At 41.3% G+C, this 22,786-nt stretch overlaps 1 protein-coding gene across 5 annotated transcripts in view; it reads left to right on the forward strand.

The window, feature by feature from the left end:
* The window catches only part of KDM1B (lysine (K)-specific demethylase 1B), a 51,724-nt gene that overhangs the window by 23,688 nt on the left and 5,250 nt on the right, over nucleotides 1-22,786 (forward strand). For 4 of the 5 annotated variants that reach the window (XM_014545187.1, XM_014545188.1, XM_014545189.1 and 1 more), the window contains 13 exons: nucleotides 23-227; nucleotides 1,825-2,009; nucleotides 4,875-5,051; nucleotides 5,779-5,853; nucleotides 8,019-8,156; nucleotides 9,084-9,255; nucleotides 12,139-12,266; nucleotides 13,255-13,386; nucleotides 13,938-14,012; nucleotides 16,876-16,992; nucleotides 17,631-17,756; nucleotides 18,626-18,748; nucleotides 20,271-20,423. In XM_014545187.1, coding sequence (XP_014400673.1) covers nucleotides 23-227; nucleotides 1,825-2,009; nucleotides 4,875-5,051; nucleotides 5,779-5,853; nucleotides 8,019-8,156; nucleotides 9,084-9,255; nucleotides 12,139-12,266; nucleotides 13,255-13,386; nucleotides 13,938-14,012; nucleotides 16,876-16,992; nucleotides 17,631-17,756; nucleotides 18,626-18,748; nucleotides 20,271-20,423 — 1,806 coding nt within the window. The remainder of the gene's footprint in view (nucleotides 1-22; nucleotides 228-1,824; nucleotides 2,010-4,874; nucleotides 5,052-5,778; nucleotides 5,854-8,018; nucleotides 8,157-9,083; nucleotides 9,256-12,138; nucleotides 12,267-13,254; nucleotides 13,387-13,937; nucleotides 14,013-16,875; nucleotides 16,993-17,630; nucleotides 17,757-18,625; nucleotides 18,749-20,270; nucleotides 20,424-22,786) is intronic. The other variant, XM_014545191.1, reaches the window with a different exon arrangement.

A 22,786-nucleotide genomic window follows, 5' to 3' on the forward strand; every position in this document is an offset into this window, starting at 1 on the left:
CGTCTTGCTCTGCCCATTTCAGAGAGTGTCGGAAGTTTCCAACCATTGGTGGTACTCCATGCTCATTCTACCTCCTTTGCTGAAAGACAGCGTGGCAGCACCCCTGCTCTCTGCCTACTACCCTGACTGCGTTGGCATGAGCCCCTCCTGCACCAGCACAAACCGCGCAGCCGGCGACGCCAGCCCCGGGAAGCTGGAGCACTCCAAGGCGGTCCCCTCTGTGCTGGGTGAGAGCTGGTCCTGGCACTCCCTGCTTCCCCCCCACACCCCCTCAGTCCCTGGAAATGTGTGGGTGAGCAGAATGGAAGAGACTTAGTGTGTGCAGCATGTGCTATAAAGCACCTCATTATATCATAGATTTGGTTATGCTGTGGATGTCATATCATCTGTGTATATTGTGCAGTTAATTTTTCCCTCAGTGATCGGAAAGCCTATAACACTTGTTCAGGAATCGTCTACAGAGTTTAATGAGTATGTATTTGAAAGCTGGATAAGTTGATGATAATGCAAACTCTAACATTACCAGAAGAAATCTTTGACTATCTGAGCGTCCTTCTTTTTATTCTGAGTCTTTCTACTTCTAATTATGCCCTTGAGAATTTCAGCAGAATGATTCACTCCTGAAAAAAATTCAGAACTTTAGGTCAGGGCAGGCATGCTTGTTGGGCATGACTTTAAGATTCCACATTGGAATTCTTTGTGTACAAGCAAGAATTCTAGATTTTCCGCCTGAACACTTTTTTCTTTTTCTATTTTATTTTTTAATTGCCAACTTCATTTTTGATGATGTGAAAAGATTTTGACATTGTGGCCCTGTCTTAAGGTTTTTAACTCATAATACTGGGTCCTCTAAAATGTAGCTGTGGTCGAAATGAAAGCAGAAGAGAAACAATCCCAGTGTTAGTTTAAGTGGGATGGAACAGGCACTCCAATTAGTGGGTTTGTACATTTGTGAAGGACAATTTGGCAGTGTGATCAAAAACTTTTATCCTGTGAATGTATCCTAACTAAATTATCAAAGTAAGTTATAAAGTAAGTCCAAAGATTTTTGTGCAAAGAAATTTGGGTGGCATTGCTTATAATAGTGAATAATTGGATGAAGTTTCAATGCCCCGCATTAGTGGAATGATTAAATGATAAGAAAATATTATGTCCATTGAAGTCCAGGTTAATGACATGGAAAACTATTCTCGATGTCATAAATTAAAAAAAATAAAGTTAGAAAATATTATAAAGTAGCATTTTTTTTTCTGGCTTTGTAAAAACAAATTTCTATAATATTAAAATTTTCCATTCAGAGAAACAGCACTGGTAGTCTATAAACCCCCTCTCAAAGATTATCAGGAGTTAATGATTGCTATTTCCCCTATGAACCTATTCATCTTATAATCAGAAAAATTCCAATAAAAGTTAAAATATTTTTCCATGGGGAGTTGGTGTTCAGTAGGTACAGAGTTTGAGTTTGCAAGTTGTAAAAGTTTTGGAATCTGTTGTACAACAATATGAATATACTTAACACTACTGAACTGTACACTTAAACATGGCTAAGATGGTAAATTTTATAGTATGTGGGTGTTTTTTTTGTTGTTTTGTTTTTTTACCAGAATTACAGCTTTTAAAGAATTGTCCATACCATGGAAATTAAATTTGTGAAGAATGAGAAAAGTATGTGTTTAATTTCCACATATGTTGTCTAACTGGAAGGAGGAAGCAGAAATACAGTAGGACAGACTTGGCTGTCCTTGTTGGTTTGATAATGCGCTTTAATTCACCCGCATTTGGAGGTGACAGCTTGGAGCATTTGCCTCTTTGTGCTTCTGTCAGTCCCAGGCATGAACCGGTACTTCCAGCCTTTCTACCAGCCCAACGAGTGCGGCAAAGCCCTGTGCGTGAGGCCGGACGTGATGGAGCTGGACGAGCTCTACGAGTTCCCAGAGTACTCCCGGGACCCCACCATGTACCTGGCCTTGAGGAACCTCATCCTGGCCCTGTGGTACACTAACTGCAAAGTAAGTGCAGGGCATGGTAGCTCTCAGCACGGGGACAGAGACTTCCCTTGAAAGAGAGGAGCCAGGCTACCTGTGGATAGAACCTTTCGACCAGGGTTTCTCCACCTCAGCAGCGTTGAAAGTTTGGGGGGATAGCCTTTGTGTGAGGGGTTGTCCTGTGCTTTATAGTATGTTTAGTTGCATCCTTGGCCTCTTCGCCCCCTAGATGCCAGAACACCCCCAGTTGTGACAACCAAAAATGTCTCCAGCTATTGCCAAGGGGGGCAAAGTCTTTCCTCCCTGAGAACCACCACTTTAGACCACGTGTTGTCGGAATCTTAACTCTCTAGTGAGTGAGTGTAAGGTGCAAAGTTTGGTTCAAACAGTTCCAATGGCTACGCCAGGAGAAAAGGTGAAACACTAAAGACTGGATTAAACCATTGAGGGCAGGATTTATATTCACCTCATTATCCTCAACCAACCTTTGCTCTCTGTTGGGACTGAATAAAAGTTAGGGGCTTTATACATACAGTACCAGCCTTGAAAGGGGTGAAGATAAATTTTCGGTGTGTGGTATATGTGGTGGAAATACAAGCTTTTTTTAAAAACAAAAAAACAAAAATACACCACAAAGCCTCCTTTTCTGACAGTATTTTTCTGATTTATTAATTTCTTCTGCAAATATCAAGGGTTTCTCAGTGCAGATTATTTTGCAAGGCCAAGAAAGATATGCCCGCTCCACCCTAGTATTTCACTGGATTAGACTCCAGTATGAGGTGACCTGATTAAGTGATGGGTGTTAATGCCATTTATACAAATTATATCCAGGTGAGTAGGCTGGGCGAGGTAGAATTAATTATTCATTTTGTCCCCAACAGGTGCTCAATAAACATTTGCTGAACTGAACAAAATTGTGCTCAGAATTTCCTGTGAATAATTATAAAGATACAGTTTTTAGAAACAGCATCAGATTAATTTTTCTTCACATTTTAAAAATTTGACTTTGAATTTTAACTTATACTGGGGACGAATCATACAGAAAAAAATCCTGAACTTGTCAGCCTGGATCCATTTAAAAATTTTTTAAAATGTATTTTTATTGATTTCAGAGAGGGAGAGAGGGATGGAAACATCAGTGATGAGAGAGAATCATTGACCGGCTGCCTCCTGCACACCCCACACTGGGGATCGAGGCCGCAACCCAGGCAAGTGCCCTGACAGAAAATTGAACTGAGACCTCCTGGTTCATAGGTCAGTGCTCCATCACCAAGCCATGCTGGCCGGGCCCATTTTCATTTTCAATGATAGAGTTTTTACCGTGGCCTTTGTTACATGGTTTATATAGTGTATATATTTACTACTCTAGTGGTAAAACACAAATGTTTGCAATAGAAAAATCAAAGATTTTGAAAGGATTGTTTTTAAATTTCATAAATACAAACAGTTTATCTTCTGAAGCAATGGAGGTCAATGTTGTATGTGTTATTTTTGACTACTTCAAGTGTATAGTCATCTTCCTGTATTTCAAGTTCTGGTGGAGCTGGGGGTTGGGGACAAGTAAAGGAGAGGCCAGGGGTAGGGACCCCCACTCCCACCTCCAGTGCCTGTTCTAACTTCACACCAGGCCCAGGCCGCATTACTCTGGGATCTTTGAAATGGATCAAGGCCTTGCCAAAGCTGGGCCAAGCAGCGAAAGGCAGTGCTGTCTTTTTTTTTTCAAGTTCCTCAGTCAGTCCCCCCTCATCAGTGATAAGAATCCAACTTTTCCTGCTGCCAGTACACAGAGCAGCCTGGGTTTCTACAGGGGCCTTTGTTACATTGTTTATTGAGTCAGGAATATGTTATTTGTTACATAGTCTGCCCCCATACTCCCTTAGCAGTCATTCTGAGCAAAGGGAAGCTTATGCGATAAGATACAAATTGTTATATCTGCCTTTTGTCCCTTCACCAGGCAAGCCCCCCTTTGATCTTATTTCTTCATGTTAAATAATGAATTTGAATGACCTTGAGAGTTTCCTTTTTTTTAAATCCTCACCCAAGGAGTGAAGATATTTTTTCTATTGACTTTTAGAGAGAGTGGAAAGGAGGGTGGGGGGAGAGAGAGAAATATTGATGTGACCCAGACACATCGATGGTTGCTTCCTGCACACACCCCAATGAGGGATGGGGATTGGACCAGCAACCCAGGAATGTGCCCTTGATCAGGAATCGAACCCACGACCCTCTGGTGCCCAGGCCAACGCTCTAAGCACTGAGCCACACCAGCCAGGACCCTGATAGTTTCTTTTTATTGTGATAAAATACACACAACATAATATTTACCATTTAAATGATTCTAAAGTATATATTTCAGTGGCATTAAGTACATATACAATGTTGTTTAGCCATGACCACTATCTAGTTCCAGAAATTTTCATCACCCATAGAGGCACCCACAGTCCTGAAGCAGTAACTCCCCATTCCTCCCTTCCCCCCAGCAGTCACTAATCCACTTTCTGTCTCTATAGATTTGCCTGTTCTTGACATTTCATATAAATGGAATCTTACAACATGTGGCCTTCTGTAATGAGCTTCTTCACCTAGCATACTGTTTTCAAGGTTCATGCCTGTTGTAGCATGGATCAGCACTCCAGTGTTTTTTATGGCTAAGTAATATTTATTCCCTGTGCGGATAGACCACATTTGTTTCTCTGTTCAGCTGTTGATGAACATTTTTGTGGCTATTTGAACTGTGGCTATTTGAACATCTGATTTCAATTCCTGTGGGCATGTACCTCGGAGTGGAATTGCTGGGTCATGTGGTAATTCTATGTTTAACTTTTTGAGGAACCAAGAGTTGCTTTTTGTTTGTTTGCCTTAACAGTTTGGTTTTATTTTCAAACACAGGAAGCTCTGACTCCTCATAAATGTATCCCTCACATCATCGTCCGGGGTCTCGTGCGCATTCGGTGCGTTCAGGAAGTGGAGAGGATACTTTATTTTATGACGAGAAAAGGTCTCATCAACACAGGCGTTCTCAGCGTGGGCACCGACCAGCGTCTTCTTCCTAAAGATTACCACAGTGTAGGTGACTAGCTCTAACAATAACACCCCTCGGTCAGGATAAAGGCCAGTACGTTGCTGTTGATGATACTAGCAAAAATCACATTATCACCATAAAAGGTATAAAATAAGCCTTGCTGGAGTATGTGTTTCTCTGGAGAGGATTCTGTTTCCCTGGACTGTAGAAAAGAGGAAGGGATTACTTAAGAAAAGTACTACAGTATTCTTTAGGAAAATAACTTGCTGCTATGGGCATCAAAGAAATGTAGATGAACCAACATTTGCTTGGTAGTTAGTACCTTCCAGAACAACTAAAACAGCAACTGTTTTCATTGCTCTAATTAGATTTTTTAAAAAATTTATCTTTATTGTTGAAAGTATGACAGATGTCCCCTTTTTTCCCCTAGTGACACCCCACCCCCGAAGGCCTTGTCTGTGTCCATGGGTAATGCATATATGCATATAAAACTGGTGACACCCCCACCCCCGCAGGCCTTCACCGCATTATTGTCTGTGTCCATGGGTAATGCATATATGCAAGTAAATGCTTTGGTTAATCTATCCCTACCACCTTCCCTCTGAGACTTGTTTGTTCCATGCTTCTGTGTCTCTGGATCTATTTTGTTCATCGGTATATTTTGTTCATTAGATTCCACATACAAGTGAGATCATGTGATACTTCTTTCTCTGACTGGCTTATTTCACTTAGCATAATATTTTTCTTTTTCTTTTCTTTTTTTTTTTAAAGAAATCAGTCGTCATTATTGGGGCTGGTCCAGCAGGATTAGCAGCTGCTAGGCAACTGCATAACTTTGGAATTAAGGTAAGATTTTTTGCTCATGGAGGTGGAAACAGATGGTTAACTGCTCCTCTGGTCTAGATTTTCTAAGACTTAGAAACCACTTCCTGATTTTAGCAAAGAATGCTGAGTACATGGTATCTTTATGTCTTTACACTTGATCCGAGAAAAGATACAAAATTTGAAATTGGTTTAATAAGAGAAAAGTAAAGGAAGATAAAAATTCCCACAGCTTTGGAGAGAGTTTAAGACTCTATTGAGCAACCCAGAAGAGATTTTAAGTTGGTATATAAGTAGAATTTCCCGACAGGTTGTTACTGACATAATAGCAGGGTCATTGGGAAAAATCCTTTATTCCTGCAATAGTTTGAGACAACAGATAGCAGTTTGGAAATTCACTGTTTCTTTTATACAAGTTTCTGAAATACCCAGTTACATTTTCTTATGCAAATTAAAGGAACCTTTTGAATCTTATGTCTTGAGAAATAAAAATCTTTGCTTTTGGAAGCAAGATTGAATTACTTAATCCATGGTTGAGACAGGATTACATGACTTTTGAAGTACTGTACATATTTGGGGTTGCCTGCTTCTCCGAGGTGGGATATTTTTTTCTTTTTATCTGGTATTTTGCTTTATTCCAGTTGTTCAAAATTAGCCAAGATAGAAACTATTACAAAAACCACTTGTGCAGTTCAATGTCTAATTTGTATTAGACTCATTCAGATTAACCTTAGGTTTCTGTGACTTCCTAAATCTGACCCATATCTCCCTTTTAAAAACTTATTTTGCAAAGACGTTGGTTTTCACTTAAACCATGCGTGAAAATGAATTTGGTAAAATTGAGTTAGTCTCTTTGCTCTTCTCCATCTTGCTAAAAGAAATGACGACTTCTTTTTTCACAAAATCTTCTCTGAAGGAGGTTTCAGGGACAAGAAAAGCTATCAGTAGCTGTGCCTGAGAGAGGTTTTCTTGTTTGAATGGAGGACCTAAGTCTTGAATTACATTGTGTTGCTGACAAAGCAGAAGTATCTGAGTTGGATTTATAGGATGCACTTTTGCATTTGCAAGTATTTTCTTAGAGCTGTTAAGATATGAGGTGTTTTAATTGATTATTTATTTCAGTGTTAGATGTTGGGGCCAAGGTTTCTTGTTTGCTTTTATTTGGGAAACTCATAGATTATGTTACAGGGGAGGTTATTGCTATGCAGAGTCTTTGATGTTCAGCCTTCTTCTCACACTAAAAGGAAACTAGAAACCGATGGTTCTGTGTTAATCTAAAGAGAAGGAAGGTAGAGAGGGCAGAACCACCAGCTGTAGCCTTTCTGGTTGGAAAAAATGAGGAATGTAGGTCTTCCAATATTCAGAGGATCTGTATTACTCTTCCCTTTCTCTCGCCAGATGATGAGGGAGACCCCGCGGAGAGCACCCATCCTTCATGTTTAGGAAATAGATTCCTCTGAGTCACCAGAGAGATGGGTAACTCAGGGCCCTCAAGCAATTTGAAGGAAAGATTCTCGGGGCCCAGAGACTAAATGACTGGCCTTGCACTGAACAAGACTCACATGTTCAGTTATTGCAACCCAGGGCTGTGTAGTGTAGCACTGAGTCACAGGGCTGTCCCCCTGGGGAGCACCCTGATACCACCAGGATGAGAAAGTTGAAGGAGTTAAACAGCTTGGGTGTGGGACCAACCTGCTTAGGTCAAGCCCATAAGGTGACATGATTTTTTTTTTAAAAATGTGAGTCATATCTTAGGGAAGTTAAGGTCTATTTTTTGCAACGTTAAATTAGGAATTTTGTTACACATAAACATATTTCATAAGCCAACATCTCCTCTTGAACCTAGTTTCTAATAGTGCTTTTTAATTTATGGAATACTGTTTAGTAAAAGCTTTCCAGTGCATTTCATGTGCTAATTCATCAGATCTTATCATTATGGGATTTGAGGGAATAATTTGAAGATTTCACCAGCAGACCAACCACTCACTTACTCGTCATTAGAATCTGGGTTAACAGCCACTTGGGCTTCTGTTTACACTGCTTTCTTTTCAAAGTCATTTCTCTAGTAATGTAATAAAAACATTAACCAAATATGGAACTTACTTAACTGTATTATTCTACATTGATAGTAGTGCATTTGATATGACTATTCTATCTTACTTAGCTTCCCCAATTGTCTGTCTCTTTAGGTGACTGTGCTGGAAGCCAAAGACAGAATTGGAGGCCGCGTGTGGGATGATAAATCTTTTAAAGGCGTCATAGTGGGAAGAGGAGCCCAGATTGTCAATGGCTGTATTAACAACCCAGTAGCACTCATGTGTGAACAAGTGGGTTTCTTTAAGATTTGTATTGTAGATAAAGAAAGAAGAAATTCTCAGTTTGCTTCTGTGTAGTATTAATGTGCTTTTAAGTAATAGGGAACAACTCCAGAATGATTTCTTGCCCCTTCATCTTCTCTAAAAAGTAAATAAAGACAAGCGTAGTGCTGCCTCTGTGAGAAGGTGCTACCCGAGGACTTAGAATATTTTTTTCTTTCTCTAAGATCTTTAATTATATCTGTGTATTATTTGCAGGCCACTGGATTAGCTCATAGTTTTAGGGTCGCCAGATTAAGCAAATAATAATACAGAATTCCCAGTTAAATTCAGATAAATAAAAGTACTTTTTTAGTATAAGTATGTCCCAGCTATTACACGGGGTATTTTGCATGCAATACTTGGGACATACTTATACTAAAAAAAAAAATTATATGTTGTTTATCTGAGAGCTTTAACTGGACATCCTACCTTTTACTGGGCATCCCTGTGTAGTTTCTTTGAAGACCTGGTAGGTCCAAGGTTTTTCCTAAAATATTTATCGACAGTAAATTCAATCCCAACCTCTGAGTGTTTGTGTGTTTGTGTGCTCATTACATGAGAGTCCATAGAGGAGGTAGGATGTCAGAGTGACGAGAGGCAGTGCCCAGCTGCAGCACCAGCAGCATTGATAAACCTCGGCCGGCAAGCTGGAGAGTGCCTGGCATAGAAGCTATTGCTGTTGCCCTCACATTCTCATAAAATAAGGTCTCCTAGACTTCATGCTGTTTTTTTTCACTGCCTGCCTTTGCTGCCACTTTCTGTTAAGCATATTTAGCATTATCTTTGAGAGGTAGTAGGCCATTTTCTCCAGGAGAGCTCTGTCTAATTTCAGCTTAGAACCTGTACATATTTTTTCCAGGGAAAATTTTCACCTTCTTATTCTTATTATTTTTGAAGCTTGGCATCAGCATGCATAAATTTGGAGAAAGATGTGACTTAATTCAGGAAGGTGGAAGAATTACTGACCCCACTATTGACAAGCGCATGGATTTTCATTTTAATGCTCTCTTGGATGTTGTCTCTGAGTGGAGGAAGGATAAGACTCAGCTCCAAGATGTCCCTTTAGGAGGTATGGGGAGAATGGTGTTCTGATTGTTCCTCTGAGTCTCATTCTAACCCAGGGTGGTCAGCAGTAGTACCATTCATCCATGAGGTTGGTGATGCAATAAGGATAGTCTTTCAAAGCATTCATTTTGGACAGATGGGTTCTCCCAACTGGTCTACAGAGGGAGCAGAACTTCCGCAGGGACTTTTAGCTGCCTGTGTGTGCACCCACACAAATCTTACTTTACACAAAAGCTGGCGTTAAAAAAAAATGATGTGAATGTTTAATTTTCTATTTCCCAGAGATGCTTCCTTTTAAGCAAAGTGTGGTAAGCCCTATGTGAATAAAGAGTCACCACATAATGTCTTTTCTAGGTAAGAGTTTCTGTATGCCAGGCTTTCTTTTCCTTTTTGGGGGCAGTAGGTTAAGTATATTTTGTTTAAGAATGCAAGAATGTGTATTGTAATTTAATAATTTTCACATTCTTTTTAAATAAGTTTTTATTGATTTCAGAGAGAGGAAGGGAAAGGGGAGAGACATAGAAACATCAATGATGAGAATCATTGATCAGCTGCCTCCTGCCATCTCCTACTGGGGATTGAGCCTGCAACCCAGGCATGAGCTGTGACTGGGAATCGAACCATGACCTCCTTGTTCATGGGTCGACACTCAGCCACTGAGCCATACCAGTTGGACTCCTTCAAATTCTTTAGGCTTTGGCCCTAAATAGACAATATTAATCACAATTCTTTAGAAAACTTGACTGTGTATCATGACTCATTTCCATGAAGGTACTAGCTGAGATTTTACTATATTGCTGCTTAAGTTGAAATTTATTTAACCTACAGTTTTATGACCTAGTGAATTCACTTGTCGTTTTTGGAAGCACTTTGGAGTTTCTTAAAGTACAAACATTTGAACTCAGCTTTTAGGATTTGTTTTTCTGCTTTTTATTATTTTTTATTTAAATTCTTTACTGTTGAAAGCACTTCGGATGTTAATCTGCTTCAACTATATGTTTCTTTGTGAGGATTCTTAGTTCCTCATTCTGGTATCCATCTCTGTTTGGGGTAAACTTTTCAGTAGCGGGGACAGGCTGTCTCCTGTTGTTTAGCCGCCCGCCCCACCCGCTGAGACTGACCCGCACTGTGATCGCCCTGGGTGAGTGTTGATAGACAAACCATAACAGAATGTTTTCAGAAACCTACTGGGATTAACAGGGGTCTTTTCATTATATGCCATAGGAATTGAGGATAGTTATTAGGCTGGCTTTCAGGGAGTTCTCAGAATTTGGTACTGCTTTTCACATGTGTGGTGGTCACTGGATGGCATTTTCTTTAAACTTCTTTCAGTGTCACCAAATAAAAACATAATAATATATCTTTGTCTTGGCCTTACTTGAAATAAGGGAGGGCCAGCAAAACTTAGTGTGTAAGTAGTTGTTTCATCTTATAATATATTTTTTGAAAAGCTTTAATAATGCACACATCTCTATATAAGGTTAGTTATATCCTACTAGCAGCATCTCAGCTGTCTCAGATCTTTATTAGCACTTAGCTGAAAAAAATATAAATATTAAGAAGTTAGAGTTAATTTTACAAAGCATATGACTAAAGCTTTTAGATAGTATTTACATAAAAATTGCTTTAGACTTTTCTCAACCTATTTATACTTAATTTTATATATTGTTCCAACAATCCTGGTTCTTGGCCTCTACAACACCTAAGAAAAATAGAAACGACAGGAGGCAGAAATGGGATTGCTACAAGATGGTTCTGAAAGTGATTTAAAAAAAAAAAAAGCGCCCGGTGGTCTAGGTGCTATGGCATCCCCAGTCTAGTGGAAGAATGGAAATTTTAAATGAGAATCTTGAGTTGTCTAGAAAACAAAAAAGTTGACTGGTACTCAGTTCTGTTGCTAGTCAAGCAAGTTCACATGCCGTATAGAAGCTTTGTGTCTGCAGTGTGTGCGTTGGATGGTCATCTTCCCAGGAAGGTTATGAAGAAGTGACCTGGCCTGAGATTCTTACAATTTGTCAGTCATGGGTCTCCCCCACTCGCCGGAAAGGAGTCTAGCCGGTCATTGGAACGGTATCACAGCGCCGTGTGTGTGTAGTTGAAAGTTCCAGTTGAGTGGGATAGTTAAGTGCTGGGGTTAGATAACAAGACGCGGTTTCTGAGGCGTGTAGAGTCCGTGCCGCTGGCCTGGGAGCGGGGCGGGGATCGGGGACTGTGGTGAAAGGCGCAGTCCAGGCCCCGCAGGGCGGCCTTTACCAGGAAGAGATGCTGCAGCAGGGCCTGTGAGTGGGCAGGTGGTGTTGCCGTGTTGGGAAAGACTAAAAACGTGCTGGCACAGTCTGGCTGTGGGTTTTGGATTTATTACACAGGCAACGAGAACCAGTAATTAAAGGTGCGGAGGCAGAGGGCTGACGTGATGGCAGTTCATAGTGGAGTTTTCTTATTGGGGAGAGAACATAGCCAGTGGCCAGTGCATCACAGATCCTCCAGTTGAGGCGAGATGTTGTAAAAACTTGATTTGAAGGTGATGGCAGTGCGACCAGGAAGGAGTGGGGATCCTCTCTGAGTGTCTGTCCTTCCATGCGCAGGGGGTGCTTTTCTGTTTCTTGAGCAAAAGAAGAAACAGCTTCTCAGCTAAGCAGAAATGAAATGGCCCCGGGGCCTCTGTGGTTGGAGATACAGAACCTGCATAGCTTTGTTCCCGGTTAAGATACGCTTTTACTTCCCGAGAGAAGCCCACCTTATCCAGATGTCCTTCCCCGGAGCTGGCTCGGGAAAGGGCTTGTGAAGTTTTGGGTTTTGCGGGTTGAAGGAGGTTGAGAGCAAAAGATAAGGCATTAGAGAACGCTGCTGAAGCTGCTTTCTCTGCTTTGTTCCATCCCCATTTCAGAGAAGATAGAGGAGATCTACAAAGCTTTCATCAAGGAATCCGGCATCCACTTCAGTGACCTGGAAGAGCAGGTGCTTCAGTTCCACCTCAGCAACCTGGAGTACGCCTGTGGCAGCAACCTCCATCAGGTGGGTTTTATATCATCTCAATATCGAACCTGGGCTGCTTTGGATAAACAGGAAACAATGGTTTTGCTGCAACAACAAAGATAAATTTTCTTTTAAAAAGTTCAAAAACCATGATTTCAGAACATTTTAATGACCTCAGTGGTTTTGGGGAAAAAAATTATTCATTTTTTAAAAAAGCTAGAGAATCTTTTTTCCAATAATGCCTGTGAAGAAACTCAACGTGTAACCCTAATACAGGGAGGCTGCTGGGCTGAAGTGGGGAGGGGCCCAGAGCCTTGTGCGTTCACCCCTCCTTTCGTGCCCTTCAGTGAGGCCCCGGGGCCATTTCTGTGGAACCCTGCATGGTCTGAAAACACTGCTTTCAAAAGACCAAAAAAGAGTATCCTTGCAGTTATGGTCAGTTTATTTTGCTAAAATAAATTTAAACTTGCCTAATTTATTTAACTAACTGTGATTTTGATACTTAAATATTCAATATTTTGGATAGAGGCTCCCCAGATGGCCCCTGACCGAATGGTCCTCTTTGGGACCTCTTCATGTTCATTTGATTCTTCGTGGTGATTGGGATCGCACTGTTTTCCAAAGTCATGCTGCATTTCAACCTCTATAGAGTTTCCATGTTGAAGACCTATAGTTGGTATATTTTTGTATGGAGTTGATCAAATGCAGTTTTACTCTCATAGCATTCTCCTTTTCTGGGGTTGTTGATTTTATTTTCATTAAGGAGTGGTACCCACACCCAAATCATGTCTATCTTTTGCAGCTTTCCTGTGCATTGTTGAGCAATTTCCTTCCCCAACAGCGGGATTCACCTGGGTTGGTCTGTGTGTCCCCTCCCTCCATCATGTTTTGCCTTATTCATGACAGCTCTGCCCTCCTATCTCAAGTGGCTTTTCCCATCTTGGAGTCCTTTCTTGTCCCTTCGGTGCAGCCTCAAGAGGAGGTGGGAACCCCTCTTCTGTTCCCAACCTCTCCTATTGTTTCCCAGGTGTCTGCTCGCTCCTGGGACCACAACGAGTTCTTTGCCCAATTTGCTGGTGACCATACTCTCCTCACTCCTGGCTACTCCGTCATCATTGAAAAACTGGCTGAAGGACTGGATATTCGGCTCAAATCTCCAGTGAGTTTGACAGCATTGGGAGGCTCTGGTTTGGCCCTAGTTTTGGAGGATGTGAAGTTTGGGGCGTGTGGATGACACAGGAGACAGGTACTTGCTGTGACTGTCAACTGGTGCCTCCACGTATTTCTGTTAGTATCATTCATGTCAGTTGCGTAGTTGCTACTGTTTGGAAACAATAGTAGCACAGATGCATTTTCATTAATAATAAAGTGTTCAAGTTGCTTACAACATTCCTGACCCAAAGCAGTTATTTTCACTTTAAAGCTTTCCCTTCAAATCTTTGTCCCTGTGCATTTGTATTATACGTTGTTGTAATCATAAAGGCAAATATTACACTACATTATGACGGTTTGCCACATTTTGACATAGTGTTTATGAATTTTAATGGCTGAGCGGTAGTTCCCTGAAATAGGCTGTAACTGTTGTTTCGATCTCTGAATGCCAGGAAATGATTTCCCATAGCCTTGGAGATATAAACTCACATACTACGAGAACTGGAAAGGGTCCTGGGTGATATGGTTTCATCATGCTTTTCTGTTTTTCTTGAGCAGGTACAGAAGGTTGATTATTCTGGAGATGAAGTACAAGTTACCACGACAGATGGGACAGGGTATACAGCACAAAAGGTAAGTGCTAGAATTTCTCTAGGTGTTTTAGGGGCTTGGCGGTAAGGGAAAGATGTCTTTTCTATCAAGAAGTTGCCTTTGGCAACCTGCCTGGAGCCTTGTTTGATTTCTGAGGAGTTTTGTATGCCCACTTAATGCAAATCCGATTTAACTAATCTAATACTGTATTAATTCATGCAGATAGAATTCTGATTAGTGTTTCTTAAAGTGGGTTCTGTGGTACATTAGTCCTGGAAATTGAACAAGAAAAATAAATTCTTTGGCCACATAAGTTTGGAAAGTATTACCTGCTACAGTCTAGTTTTAGGGTTAAATAGCATATTAAAGGTTCTAAAAAGTCCTGCATTCAAAAAAACCTATTGTACTTTAATTCAGTGTTTTCCAGGTTGGTAGGCCTTTTTGTTGTTGTTCTTTGTTTTATCATGGAACCATTTTTTTAAAATCAAGAAAGATCTGTGTTTTCATTTTGAAACTGCAGTCGTACTTTTATATTATTTGAATTCTTTGTAAACCACTTATGTAGGTGGACAGTGAAAGGTGCTGTAATGTAATATGTGAAATCACAGAGATTCCTGTAGTGTTGGAGAACAAAGTGCTTGCTTGGAGTGGAGGGGGACTAATAAACCCATCAGTTTATTTAAATTTAGTTATGTCTTAAATGATTACCAAAAAGTACAATTGATAAGCCATCACTAGTTCCTAGACTAGCTATGGTTTATACTTTTCAGTTATCTAAAAGTATTTCACAGTCCTTGATATTCATACAGAAATAAAGGATTGCATGTCAAATGGAAAGACAAGGTCTGAGTCCAGGGGATGGGTCCTCATATGATTCCTGCCTTTACCTAGCTGGGTAGTTAGTAGTGATGCTATAGACTTGGGACTAATAGTGGTTTTCTGTCCTGGCTGCACATTAGAATCACCTGGAAAGTGCTTTAAAAGAAAGGCTGCAATGCCCGGCTGGCGTGGTTCAGTGGTTGAGCATCGACCTATGAACTAGGAGGTCAGGGTTCAATTCCCGGTCTGGGCACATGCCCAGGTTGTGGGCTCCATCCCCAGTAGGGGGTAGCCAATCAATGATTCTCATTATTGATGTTTCTATCTCTCCCTTCCTCTCTGAAATCAATAAAAAAATATATTTTTTAAAAAAAAGAAAGGCTGCAAAACCTCACCCTGCAGGGACTCTCACTGAATTGGTCTGGTCGTGTTTGTAATGCTCCCCAAGTGATTACAGCATGCAGCCAGAGTGGAGAACCCCTGGGCCACAGTGCCCTTATCTGTGAGCCTGGAGAGAATCAGGCTAATCTCTCAAGTTCTTCCTAGTGGTAATTAAAAAAAAAATTCCTTTTTTAAAATTGCAAGTCAGCCAATAGTTCAACCTCTGCTATTGCGTAACTTGGCCTTTTGGCATCCAGGATAACATGCTAATTAGACTCTCCCTGCCGGGTCCCCTCTGCTCACCCTGGTCAGGCACGCTTGCTCGGCTTTCTTTGTGTCCTGACTCTCCAGGGATATTCGGGCATAGCATCAGCCTGCCTTTCAAGGCCTGCTCTGAAGGGTGAAAGCAAATATTTATGGTTGTCGGCACACATCACACGGTTTGAATTGGACGTTTCCCCAGTTTATAAATAAAAGATTTCCCACCCAACAGGACACACTGATAAACATTTGACAAACTCTAATTCAATCTAGGCTGCTTCCACTGCTGTCTAGCTTTATTCTTTACCAGGGTATGTTCATATCTTGTGCCTATTGGTTTACCCACGTTTCTGTGCTTTTGAAAGCTTTTTTGTTAAGAAAGCCTCCAGACCTTATATTCTTGTAGTTTTATTTATATATCCAGAAGAGTAATTATGCTTTTATTTTTTGGTTACATGGTAGCTATTTTCTATAACCAGGTTAAGGATAGAGTACATGTTTTTTACTTTTAAGATTTTCTGATTTTCTTGTGGCAGAAAACAGTGACAAAATCCCAGGAAGAACTCTGTATTTCCTGTGGAGTTTGGGGTTCAAGCCAAATACACTAAATCTTTGATGAAGGCCACAGTAGATATAGTGCTTGGCATTCAGCTTCATTCCACTCCCATCTCCTGTTATCTTGCACTGTAGATGATGGAAAGTAAGCGAGTGACACACACACACACACACACACACACACACACACACACACACACCGTTTCCCAGACTCCTTTGCAGCTGAGGCTCTCAATAAGAAATGGTTCGGTCACACAGATGCACCTGTATGATTTGGAAGGTATAGTCTGGCTTTTACTTCACTCTGTACGCCATTTGAGACCCTACAATAAATTGCTTCCTCCTTTAAAAAGAATTTCATGTGGTTTTACATGATTATAATAATCCCTAGTGTTTGCGATGTGCTTTACCATTTATGAAGCATATTATTGATGTATACTGTAAGGGGTTTTGTTTGAAGCATGACCCCAATCTGTTGAGGTTAGGAGGGCAGGTATCACCTTGGCCACACATTAGAAAGTGTCAGGAATGACACACTAGTCTAGTTCTCCTCAGTCCACATTAGGTCCATTCTTGCAGCACTGCTTCTCCGGGTTGGGATCTGTTGACTCTTCTGAACCTGGGGTTATTGTAAATCATCAAGTCCTTTCTGCAAGTCCCTCCGTGTGGGTGCCACGTCTGCTCAGCCACGTACCCTTGTGCGGTGAACAACCTGCGAGCGTGCATGGCAGCCCTTGGTCTTACGAGTATAACAACCTGGGATGTTGACTTTCTCATGCCTGGCAGTAGAGAGGAATGTTCTGAATTTCCCTGGAAGTGCACCCACTGAGTTGTAGTGGTACGAGGTCCAGTTGCTGCTTGCGTGTTAACTGTTAATTATTCCCCACAGGCGTTAGTCACTGTTCCACTGGCCTTGCTGCAGAAAGGCGCCCTTCAGTTTAATCCGCCGCTGTCAGACAAGAAGATGAAGGCCATCAACAGCTTAGGCGCAGGCATCATTGAAAAGGTGGTTACTTAAGCCCCAGAACCACAGAGATTAATGTCAGATGACAGGAGTTCCTTCGCTTCTGATATTGAAAAGTAGTGGGTCATTTTTGAATCTAAGTAAAATTTGAAGCTTTCCTTTTCATTTGAATAATTGTTCCTGCAGAATACAAAAGGGCATTATGAAAACATAAGGAGAGTTGGCTGAGGTCTGTGAATTTTAACTTCAGGAGGATGAAGCTTGTTATTCATAATTCGAACTTGGTATATAAGTAAACAATTTTTTCTGCTTTCCACGTCTGCCCTCCATTAATTAGCCCCCGTGAGGAGAATGTTTTTCCCCTCTGCCTTTAAAATCTCTTTCAGTAGAATCTGCCAGTGCTGCAGTAGGTACTGCAGACCTGTGAGGAGTCAGAATGTATCTTATGGACATAAGCCTCAAGGCCAGTCTTGGGTGCTTTGCGTTTTAGTGTAGCCTAGAGGCTTTGGGACATAAAAGGCCAGATGCCCATGGAAAGAACAAAGGAGGTGGGAGAGTGAAAGGGAGTAGTGAGGTTTTTTGAACGTAGTGTTAGTTAGGAGCCATAGGTTACTTCTTAGAGATTGCTGTACTTTTGATTCAAGAAACACTTAGCCATCTTCCTCTTGCTCACTTTCCAGATTGCCTTGCAATTTCCTTACCGATTTTGGGACAGTAAAGTTCAAGGGGCGGACTTTTTCGGGCACGTTCCTCCTAGTGCCAGCAAGCGAGGGCTTTTTGCTGTATTCTATGACATGGATCCCCAGGTAAAGTTATTGGTGAAGTGTGGTTTGAATTCCCTTATCACAGTTTAAAATTTGCTGTGGTATTTACATCTGAAGCTCAGAAGCTAATGACATTGTGGATACTCTGGGTATTTGTTTATATTCTGGGAGGATACTTGGACTGGGACGTTTTCCTGTAGGATAGGAGCCCCAGTATCTGCCATATTGCCTCGAAGTACTAATGTTACTGCCTGCGAAATGAATTAGTCACTTGTGGAAACTGTTATTTCAGGCTGATGGGGAACTCCTCAGGGAGAGGCCACAACAGCACAGTAATGAGGGGCACTTGAAGAGCATTCTCCACAGGTCCCCCTTTGGTGCTGTGAAGGGTGAGATGTGATTGGCCTGGGTGAAGGCAGGTCTCGGTGCCAGTAGATATGATTGGTGGGGAACAAAAAGGGGAGGGCATACCCACCACTTGAAAGGTATGGTAGTGCTGATGTCAGGCAAAAAAATCCCAGTTGTTTCTTTTCTGTCTCCATTCCAAGAAACATCTTAGAGGGTTTCACATGGGAGCCCAGAGCAAATTTTCTTTACCATTTGGGAAAGTTATTTCCATTATTTTATCTATAGCCTTTCCTACACAACCTTCTTCCACTTCGTCTAAAACAAGTTGGTATAAGGGAAAAGCCAAGAGAACCCTGAATTTGATACTTACACTGCTTCTTGAGTCTCTTCAGCAGGGAACAATAAAAAATGCATTGGTGAATAACGAGTGTTTGTGAGGAAAACACTGGTGACTGAAGGGATAGGGGACAGTAGGAAATAATGAAATTTAATGTGTGAGAGTGACAGCATTTCTTTAGAACAAAGCAAAAGGTGTAAACTGCTTTTCCCTTTCGTGTGTCCAGAAGAAACACAGCGTGTTGATGTCAGTGATTGCTGGGGAGGCGGTGGCCTCCCTGAGGAACCTGGACGACAAGCAGGTGCTGCAGCAGTGCATGGCCACGCTCCGGGAGCTGTTCAAGGAGCAGGTCAGAGACCCCTGCTCCCCAGAGCGGTGGAGCCAGAGCAAGCCATCGCTACCAAGTGAAAGGAATCAAGGCAGTGGGCCCCATTGTTCTCTCTTCCAATATTCAATGTCCACCCAAGTTTTCCTGCATTAGTGTGCTAGGGCTGCCATGACAAAATACCACAGCCTGGTGGCTGAAACAATAGAAGTTTATTTTCTGACCATTCTGGCAGCTAGATGTCTAAGATCAAGGTGCTGTCAGGTTTGGTTTCCTTGAGGCTTCTCTCTGTGACTGACAGATGGCTGCTTTCTTGCTGTGACCTCACATGGCTGCCTCTCTTTGTTGTCTGTGTCCTGATCTGTTCTTAAGAGAACACCAGTCATGCTGGATTAAGGCCCATCCCAACGACCCCATTTTAACTTCTCATGACATCATTAAAGGCTCTTTCTCAAATACAGTCACATAAAGTAGCCAGGATTATGGTTTCAACATATGGATTTTAGCAGTCACAAATGTAGCCCATAACAGGACCCAATCCCTCTTACACTATTGTCTTCCCTTTTCCCACACATCATGCACACCCCCTTTCTTTCCTAAGGATGTAAAAGGCTCAGAATTTCCCACAGATTCTGCATTTACCCAAACCCTAGCAGGCTTTGGTGACAACTTTCCTTTTAAAGGGACATTGTCCAAAATTTTCTTGCACCCCACATGTGTAACTCGTCTCCTTTCTGTCTTCTCTCGAAGGAGCTCAAGATAGTTTTTATTTGCCACTTTACTAAATCTCACAGTCTCTGGAGATTTATAAATGGCATGGCTTGTATTTTTTTCATATAAAGGAACAGAAGTCAAAAGAAGTGAAATGACTCAGAACTTACATAAATTAGAGAAAGAGAGGCACCAGGGTGTTACTTATTTTGCAGGGTGTGATTATATTTCACAGTAGTTGCTAGCTGTGTGTTTTTGTCCAAAAATTTGTTTTCAAATTAGTTATTCAGATCTGAGGACATAGTGTCTATATAAATCTTTTTCATGGTGGTACTTGTCAGAGGTCAGCCTACAAAATGATTTGAAACTTAGCGAGTGTGAAACAGATCCTTGGATGGCTGTCTGTGGAGGAGTCGGTTGAGAATTTCACCTTGAGGTCCTAGAACTCCAGTCTTCCCTTTCCTACTCTGAGCCAGAGACCCCTATCCTTCCATCTCTGTAGCACAGGCCAGGCAGTGGGAAGGGAATGCCCAGACTCTTAGTGGTGATGGCCCCAGGTAGGTGGGGGGAATGTGTGTCTGGCAGAAGGATAAAGTGAAAAGTGAGGAGACGCAAGTGGGGGTAGGTTGCAGAGCTGGGGCAAGAGGTAGAGAATGGTGCACAGATACAGGGAGAGTCATAATGGGGTCAGGGAACATACTGAGAACGGCTGTTTCAGAATGGCTACAAAGAGCTCAACTTCTAATGGGAGGGAAGACTGTAAGTTTATGCTTGTGTTGCACCATGTCCAACTCACTTCTTGATCCCATTTTATGATTGCTTCAAATCAACACAGGAAGTCCCAGATCCCACAAAGTATTTTGTCACTCGGTGGAGCACAGACCCCTGGATCCAGATGGCATACAGTTTTGTAAAGACGGGTGGGAGCGGTGAAGCCTACGACATCATTGCTGAAGAAATACAAGGAACCATCTTCTTTGCTGGCGAGGTGTGTATCATGATCCTGAACCCAATTACTTTTATTTTGATTACTCTTTTAATTAAAGTGATATATGTCCAGAGTTTAAAACCTGTGTCAAATACTGTCAAGTCTTATGATGACAAACAACAGACGTCCTCTCAACATCCTCCTCAGAATCCCAGAGCAATTTTTAACTCTTTCTGTTATATCTTCTGGAATTTACTTTGTTTTAAAATATTTATATTTTCTTCTGATTTAACAAGTTAGACATTATCTACTGACTTTCTGTCAGGTTAAAAGATTTAGCCCATTTAATGTTTATGTGATGTGGCTAGGTAAATGTTGCTTATTGCCAAGTCAGGGTGTTCATTGATTCCATTCTTACACAGTCATTATAAGCCCTTTTTTTCATTAGCTTAATTCTTTTTTAACTTTAAATATTTTTTTATTTTTCAATTATGGTTGACATACAATATGTTAGTTACAGGTATATATATGAGGATTAGACATTACATAACTTACTAAATGATTCTGATACATTTCTAACCCATTTGATACCATACACAGTTACCAGAATATTATTGACTATATTCCCTATGCTGTAGTTTACATTCCCATGACTATTCTGTAACTACCAATTTGTACTTCTTAATCCCTTCACCTTTTTAAGTCATTCCCAACCCCCCTCCCATTTGGCAACCATCAAAAAGTTAACTATGAGTCTGTTTCTGTTCTGCTTGTTTATTTTGTTTATTAGATTCATTGTTGATAGATGTGTATTTATTGACATTTTATTATTCATATTTTTAACCTTTTTTCTTCTTCTTAAAGAAGACCCTTGAACATTGCATGTAATACTGGTTTGGTGGTGATGAACTCCTTTAGCTTTTTCTTGTCTGGAAAGCTCTTTATATGTCCTTTGATTCTAAATGATAGCTTTGCTGGGTAGAGTCATCTTGGTTGTAGATCCTCATTCCCATGACTATTCTGTAACTACCAATTTGTACTTCTTAATCCCTTCACCTTTTTAAGCCATTCCCAACCCCCCTCCCATTTGGCAACCATCAAAAAGTTAACTATGAGTCTGTTTCTGTTCTGCTTGTTTATTTTGTTTATTAGATTCATTGTTGATAGATGTGTATTTATTGACATTTTATTATTCATATTTTTTCTTCTTCTTAAAGAAGACCCTTGAACATTGCATGTAATACTGGTTTGGTGGTGATGAACTCCTTTAGCTTTTTCTTGTCTGGAAAGCTCTTTATATGTCCTTTGATTCTAAATGATAGCTTTGCTGGGTAGAGTCATCTTGGTTGTAGATCCTTCTTTTCATCACTTTGAATATTTCTTGCCACTCCCTTCTGGCCTGCAAAGTTTCTGTTGAGAAATCAGCTGACAGTCTATGGGTGCTCCCTTGTAGGTAACTAACTGTTTTTCTTCTGTTGCTTTTAAGATTCTCTTTGTCTTTAACTTCTTGTATTTTACTGTTGTTGTTTTTTTTAATTTATCTTTATTGTTTGAAAGTATTACAGATGTGTTTGGGTGGTGCTCATTTTACTGTTGTTTTTTTAATTTATCTTCATTGTTTGAAAGTATTACAGATGTGTTTGGGTGGTGCTTCAACATGGTCTAAAGTTGTCCACCAGGTGCAGTGGCTCTGGGGCCTCCCTGAAGGTGCAAGCCTAGGTCAGCAGCCTCTTGTATTCTGCTGGGGCCCCCAGCATAAGATACTAAATGATCGGAAAATTGCTGCTACTTGTGCTGGGCTTGGAGGTGTCCAGGTGAGGTCAAGCTGCTAACCAAGGCTGGCTGCTGCTAGTGTGCTGGGCCTGGGGCCACTAAACAAGAAGTACTGGGCACACCAAGGCCAGATGCTGCTTGTTTGAGAAATTTTAGAAAAGTCTGAAGTATGAGTCAAGACAGCAATTTATACAGAAAAGCCACTGGAAACAGCTTGGGTGGGCCTGCAAATTGGGTGGGGTAGGATCTCAGGGAATCACCAGGGCAGGGCCAACAGTGTGAGCCAGGTTGATGGAGACTCAGATATGGCACCTGTCTGCCAGGTCTCAGGGGAGGGCTCAGAAAAGGAACACTTGCCTCTGCCAGCACTTCTGTTGGGGAGAAAGATGCCCCTTCAGTTCTCACCCTAATGCCAAACAATTCAGTTCCTCCCTTTTGTCTGGTGCTTTTCAAGCTGTTGCCCTAGTGCTGGAGCTCAGAGGAAATGAGTCTGACTAAGTCTATGCCTGGGTCCTTTAAGAGGAACTGCCTGGTACTCCAGCAGCCTCTGTCTCACTCAGCCACAGTCCCCATTGGTTTTTACTGCTAAACATTATGGGGACTTCTCTTCCTGGCACTGGAACCCTGGGCTGGGTGTGGGGTTGGGACCA

The sequence above is a fragment of the Myotis brandtii genome, unplaced genomic scaffold (assembly GCF_000412655.1).
Source record: "Myotis brandtii unplaced genomic scaffold, ASM41265v1 scaffold398, whole genome shotgun sequence".
In the NCBI taxonomy this organism is placed as follows: Eukaryota; Metazoa; Chordata; class Mammalia; order Chiroptera; family Vespertilionidae; genus Myotis; species Myotis brandtii.